The 6,362-nt window shown below is 70.8% G+C and overlaps 1 protein-coding gene across 1 annotated transcript; it reads left to right on the forward strand.

Annotated features, from left to right (window-relative positions):
* Positions 1-191: 191 nt before the first annotated feature.
* LOC119248772 (tigger transposable element-derived protein 1-like) lies at positions 192-5,128 on the forward strand. Its single transcript, XM_037515647.2, has 4 exons — positions 192-221; positions 1,095-1,529; positions 2,669-2,748; positions 3,383-5,128. Exons 2-4 carry the CDS (start codon positions 1,130-1,132, stop codon positions 5,126-5,128), a joined length of 2,226 nt encoding a protein of 741 aa, XP_037371544.1. The 5' UTR covers positions 192-221; positions 1,095-1,129.
* Positions 5,129-6,362: the final 1,234 nt, after the last annotated feature.

Consider the following 6,362-nt stretch of genomic DNA (forward strand, 5'->3'; position numbering starts at 1 on the left):
AGGGGAGCCCTCCGGGCGCGTGTTGCCAGGGGGTGCGCCCCTGACGGGGTCGAGGACTACATTTCCCAGAGAGCCCTGGGGCCCGGCGCGCGCTGTTGCCCTAGAGACGACACGCCGCGTCCGGCGCCGGAAGCTGGGGTCGCGGGCGGAGGGGCGCTTCCGGCGCGCTGGCCCGGGCGTCGCTGCAGGGTCCAGGCGGCGGGCCGGCGCGGCCCCGCGCGGTGAGTCTGGCGCGGGCGCGGGGCAGCCGGGCGGCGGCGGGGGCGCGGCGGGGCGCGGCGGCCGGGCCCGTTGGGGTCGCGGGGGGGCCTGGGACGTGGAGTCCGCGGGCGGGCCCCGGAAGTGCTTCCGCCGCGGGCGCCCCGTCGTCCCGGCGCGCGCCCCCGCCTGAGGTCCCGCGGTGGGCCCGGGTGGCCTCGCCCCGCGGGCCCCGCGCCCGGCCCGGCGGTGGCTGTGCCCGGGCGCTGCCCTCGGGGACGGCGTTCGGCGGTGGCGCCTCGCAGAAGGGGCGCCTTCGAGTCCCTTCCCCGGGGCCAAGGGGTCGGCTCTGTCGTTGCCTCTTCGTGCCACGGCGAGGCCCCGGGCGGGTCAGGCGCCCCCCGCCCCGCGGCGCCCGGGCTCGCGGTCGAGCTGACCCTCAGCATCTGGGGGCGCCGCCGGGGCGGGGCGCCTCGTGGTCCTCGTGTCCGGCGGCCGCGGGGCTGTGCTGCAGCGGTGCCATCCGTCCCCCGAGGCTCCGGGGCGCGGGGCCGCCGGCGCCGTTCGCAGCTAGTTCCCGCGGCCCCTCCGCTCGGCCCGGGGGTCTCCGGCCCTGGACAGGGGCGTGGCCTTGACCCCTGACCCCACGGCCCGGCCTTCTACCTTGACCCAGTTTGGCCTCAACCCCTGAGAGCCTGCTGGGGCGAGCGGGCTCACCCCGCCTGGGTTCCCAGTGCTGGAGTCCTCCCCAGGGTACGGGCGGGACGTGCCCGGCTCCGGGGTGCTGGCTGGCCAGGTCTGCAGGACAGTTCCCCTCACTGCAGGTGGCCTGGCAGCGGGGTGCGTGCAGGGGTATGGGAGGTCCCCGACCCTTACTGTGTGGACGTGTGTCCCAGGAAGACTGTGTGTGTGTCCTGAGGGAAGCCTCGCTATGGCAGCCAACCCACCGCCCTTTGACCAGGAAGAGCTTGTGATCATCAAGGTGGAGGAGGACGAGGACTCCCCGTGGGATCCTGAGCCCCTCTCTGATTCTCACCCCCCGGTCCTGTCATCCGGGCTTGGTGGGGACCCCCGGCAGCGTTTCCGGGGGTTTCGTTATGAGGAGGCGGCAGGACCCCGCCAGGCCCTAGCCCAGCTCCGCGAGCTCTGCCGCCGGTGGCTGCGGCCCGAGGCGCGCTCCAAGGAGCAGATGCTGGAGCTGCTGGTGTTGGAGCAGTTCCTGGGCGTGCTGCCCCCCGACACCCGGGCCTGGGTGGAATCCCAGTGCCCCCAGAGTGGTGAGGAGGCCGTGGCGCTCGTGGAGGACCTGGAGCCAGTGTGGCGGAAGGATGGTGAGCGCAGGGCGGGGCCTGGTGGGGGTGGGTGAGGGTGCTTGAGGAAACACCACCCACTGCTCTGGGCCTGAGCGCCCCCCCCTTCCCAGGCTTTCAGTGTCCTCCTTGCCAGTGTCCTTGCGAGGACATGGATGCCAGGCATGTTGGGAGCCTTTTGTAGCTCTGAACCTCCCGAGGCGTGAGCTTGAGGTTACGTGGCTCGTCTCCGTCGGCACCCAGGCCTCCTTCCTTCGCTCTTCTCTCTCCTCCCGAGGTTGCTGAGCGAGGGCCATTTGCCGATCCCTGTGCTCCAGGGAGCCTGGGCGGATGAACATGTGAACAGTGGAGCTGCTCCTTGTCTCGGGCAGGGGAATCAAGAGACCAAAATCACGGTTTTGGTTACTACGTGGTTTTAGTAACTGTGATTTACATCCTCAAGAGACCAGTGACTTGGAAGTTTTAGTGAGGGCAGCAGCTGCTACGGCCAGCACCACTGCCCCACAAGGTCAGGTTGTCTGCAGAGTCGGCCCAGACGGTCCCCCCTTGGCCCCTCTCCACGTGCCCTGGCAGGCGCTTGTCCCTGGGGGTGAGGTGGAGCCCGGTGCTCAGGGCAGCGGGATCTGCAGCTTGAATGGGCACTGCCGTCCGGGACAGGGAGGGTTCCTGAGCTGTGTGAGGAGCGAGGCCGGCTTTGCTCAGCCTCAGCTCCCTTTGAGGCCCCTCTGGCACACGCGACCCTGCTTCCACACGCCACGCTCTCTGTACAAAGCCTCTGGAGACACTCAGCAGGTGCAGGCCCCCGGGCAGGAGGGGACACCCTAGGGCAGGTTTAAGGCCAGGTTTTGTCTGGAAGGTGCAGATTTGAGACACCCCGGGTGTGCCAGTTCGGTCCCTGCATCACACAGCTGGCTGCAGCCAGGACGCATCTGGCCACTGCCTCAGCGTCTCAGGGACTTGGGTCTGGGGCTGAGGCACGTGGGGTGGGGGGTACTGGGGCTGAGGCATGCGCATCTGGGGGTTCCGGGGCCACAGGTCGGCTGGGAGCATGGTGTCCTGTGTGATGGGGGTGTCTTGCGTCATCCAGAGTCCGAGGCTAGTGTCCGGCCCACGCTGGCCCTCATGGTGGGTTGAGGACACTGACGTTCCTTTTCCCCCAGCACTGTTCCAGGCCCCGCCCCAGGAGCAGCTGTCTGGAGACCTGGCGGAACCTGCCAAGCCCTTCGCCGATGAAGCTCAGGTGAGTTGCGGTCCCCCATGTCCGGATGCTCCTCTCGCTGCCCCTCTCCACAGGCCCAGCCTCCCGCCTCGCCTCACCTGCCCTGCCCTGGTCCTGCCCGGCGCCCCTGCTCCCGAATCTGCGCCGGGCTCACACCCGAATAGCGGGGCTTGCTTGTCCCCAGGTCTTGGGGCCTGGACCCCACCCGAGGCACTGGAGAGGGGCTGGGCCAGGAGCAGGTGTCACCCCCATGCAGGCCGCTGGTCTGAGCTGCTGGCTGGGCATGGGGGTACCGCAGGAGAGGCGGGGCCAGGCGCTGTCCCTGGCACCCAGATCCAACAACATGGCCAGACGGGTTCCTGTTCTGGGCTCTGCCTGGGGACCCGGAGCTCAGAGCTGGGTTACGCTCAGACATGAGTTTCTGTGCTGGCCGGAACTGCCTCTCCCTGCCATGAGAGTCTGACGTCAGCCGGTGTGCGGCACTCCCGGCCCTCTGGCCACCCCCAGTGTGTTCTGGGGCTGGAGTGGCCAGTGGGGGCTCCAGTGGGTGGGCGCTTGGAGCCGAAAGAGCAGAGAGAGAGAGACGTGAGTGGCTTTTGGCACGCGCTGCCCCAGCCAGCCCGCTCCCCTGAACCTTGTCTCCCACTTGCATTAGGGTGGGCCCGGGGCTGCTGCCGCGCCATCAGCAGACACAGGGCAGGAGTGTACGTATTCTTCTGCGCTGCCTGGAGTCAGTGATGCGTTCAGGGCGCCCCTGTCAACGGTCTCGGGCCTGAAGCTGCCCCTGAAGCGGCCGAGGAGCGCCGACACGGGCCAGAGTGCCAAGCGGGACCGCAAAGCCATCAACCTGCAGGTGAAGCTGGAGGTGCTGCGGCGCTTCGAGGCCGGAGAGAAGCTCAGCAGGATCGGCCAGGCGCTGGGGCTGTCCACCTCCACCGTGGCCACCATCCGTGACAACAGGGACAAGATCCGGGCCAGCTCGCAGGCTGCCACGCCGCTGGCCGCCGCCCGGCTGACGCGCAGCCGCAGCCTGGTGATGGAGAACATGGAGCGGCTGCTGAGCGTGTGGATCGAGGACCAGACCCGGCGGCGTGCGCCGGTCAGCGTGGTGCTCATCCAGGAGAAGGCACGCAGCCTGTTTGAGGCCCTGAAGCGCGAGCAGGGCGTGGACGCCGAGGCGGAGACCTTTGCCGCCAGCCGCGGCTGGTTCGCCCGCTTCAAGGCGCGCCACAGCCTGCAGGCCCTGGGCGCGGGGGCCGAGGCGGGGCCTGCTGACCCCGTGCGCCGCTTCCCCGCGCTGCTGCGCAGGGTCATCCGCGAGGCTGGCTACTCGCCCCTCCAGGTGTTCAGTGTGGACGAGACCCGGCTGCTCTGGAAGCGCCTGCCCCGGGGGGCGTCCCCACCCCGGGGGCAGGAGTCGGGCCCGGGACCCGGAGCACTGCTGACGCTGCTGCTGGGGAGCAATGCTGCCGGTGACTTCAAGCTGAAGCCCCTGCTGGTGTACCCCACGGATAACCCGCGCGCCCTCGCGGGCCTGGCCAAGCCCACCCTGCCTGTGCTGTGGCGCTCGCACCGACGGGCCCGGGTCACCACCGGGCTCTTCCAGGAGTGGTTCGTGCACTTCTTCTGCCCCGCAGTGGAGCGCTACTGCGTGCGCCATGGCCTCCCCTTCCAGGCGCTGCTCCTGCTGGCCCGCGCCCCCTGCCGCCCCGGGAACCTGGATGACCTCTCGGACCACGTGCGCGTGGAGTACCTGCCCCCGGGCGGCGCGGGCCTGCTGCAGCCCATGAGCCGGGACGTGGCCACCACCTTCAGGGCTTGCTACCTGCGGAGGGTCTTGCGCCTGCTGTTGGCCCGGGCGGGCGGCGTGGACAGGCGTGCGGGGCCCTGGGATGCCTGGCGGGACTACAGCATCCTGGACGCCATCTACAACATCGCCGAGGCCTGGGAGGACCTCCCGCCCGCCACGCTGAACGCAGGCTGGAGGCAGCTGTGGCCCGAGTGTGTCCGGCGCGAGGCCGGCGTCCCGCCCGGGGAGACGCTCCCGCAGATTCGGCGGGATGTGCTGGCGCTGGCCCACGCCATGGGCTTCGGCGGCATGGTGGAGGCGGATGTGCTGGAGCTGCTGCAGGGCCACGGGGCCGACCTGCTCAGCCAGGAGGCGGTGGGGCTGCAGCAGGAGCTGGCCGCCGAGGAGGACGGCGAGGACGGCACCCCGACCCCCCGCCAGCTCACTGCCAGGCGCCTCGCCCAGGCCCTGGCCCACTTGGACGCTGGCCTGCAGGTCATCCGTGACCACGACCCCAACCTGGAGCGCAGCCTCAGGGTCTGCCGGGGCATCAACAGCCTCATCTGCTGCTACCGGGAGCTCTTCAAGGAGAAGAAGAGGGGCTCCAAGTAGGGGTCCCCAGGGGCTGGGGCGCGGCGGCCCCTGCCTGCCCGCCCCGTCCTTCCGTGGCAGCCCCTGCCGTGAATGTCCAGTCCTTCCCGGCGCTCGGGTGTTTTTGGTTTTTCACTCTTGATCGGCAGCCAGCGCCCCTCAAGGAAGGCTCTGGGGCACATGGCTCCAGAGAGCGCGTCCCTCTCCAGCGTGCTTTCGCTCTCGGCGGGGCCTCGGGGCGCGCCTGGGGCCGCTGGGCATCCAGCCAGAGGCGCTTTCTGGTCCTTTCCCTCCCTGCCGGGCTTCCGACCTGTAGCTGGCCAGGGTGACCTGGGCTGACCCCCGGAGAGACTGGGGTCTGGAAAGCGACCCTGACTGGGGCCCTGTCTTCCGGGCCCGGCGGAGGCTGGGGAGCGGCAGGAGACCGCGGCCTGCGGGGCCAGAGGAGCGGCACAGCCACCCACCTCCCGGCTCCCGTCCGGGCGGCCTCGGGCGGCCGGCGTCCCTCCGGCCATCTTGGTGCTAATTCCCTCTCGCCTCCTCCCTGCATCTCGCCCCCGTTTGCCTCCCGCCACCCCCCGTCCCCTTCCTGCGCTCATGGCGCTGCTGGTGCTTGGAGACCGGGAAGCCGGGGGTGCCCGAATGCCCTCGGGAGGAGGGCCCGTCCCCCTGGGTGAGTGCGTTTCTGGGTGCGGGCTGACTTGAGTGCTGGGCTCAGGTCCGCAGTGACCGGCCCCTGCCCCCAGCCTCGGGGCTCCCGGGGAAACCTTCCCCAGAGCTGCTGTCCGCAGGGGCGCGGCCCGCCCGGGGCTGTGGCAGGGGTGAGCGGGGCCTGGAGGTTCGGCTGGAAGACCCCAGTGCCCACGCGTCTGCCCCCGCCACCTCGGAGTGTGCGCGGAGCGGCGCCTTGCGAGCAGCTCGCCGAGGCCAGGCCCTCTGCGGCAGCTTCCGGTGAGGAGAGGGGCCCACCGTGAGGAGAGGTGCTCCCCATTGGGCGGTGCTTCCCGTGAGGAGAGGGGCCCCCCGGGAGAGGTGGCACCCCCGTGAGGAGGGGGTCGCCCCGTGAGGCAGGGCCCCCCGGGGTGGCGGGACAAGACCTCCCGAGGCCTGGAGGGAAGTCTCCCGTCCAGTTGGCCACAGGCACCGCGTCCGGCCACGAAGCTCGCCAAAGCAGGGCCGAGGCCTCGCGGGATGTCGCCCTCGGGGCGCGAGGCTCAGCTGGCGGCGGGAGGTCGCGTGAGAGTGGGGTGCGCAG

This window comes from Talpa occidentalis, unplaced genomic scaffold (genome assembly GCF_014898055.3).
Source record: "Talpa occidentalis isolate TD23 unplaced genomic scaffold, MPIMG_talOcc4v2.1 talOcc4.17, whole genome shotgun sequence".
Taxonomy (NCBI): domain Eukaryota; kingdom Metazoa; phylum Chordata; class Mammalia; order Eulipotyphla; family Talpidae; genus Talpa; species Talpa occidentalis.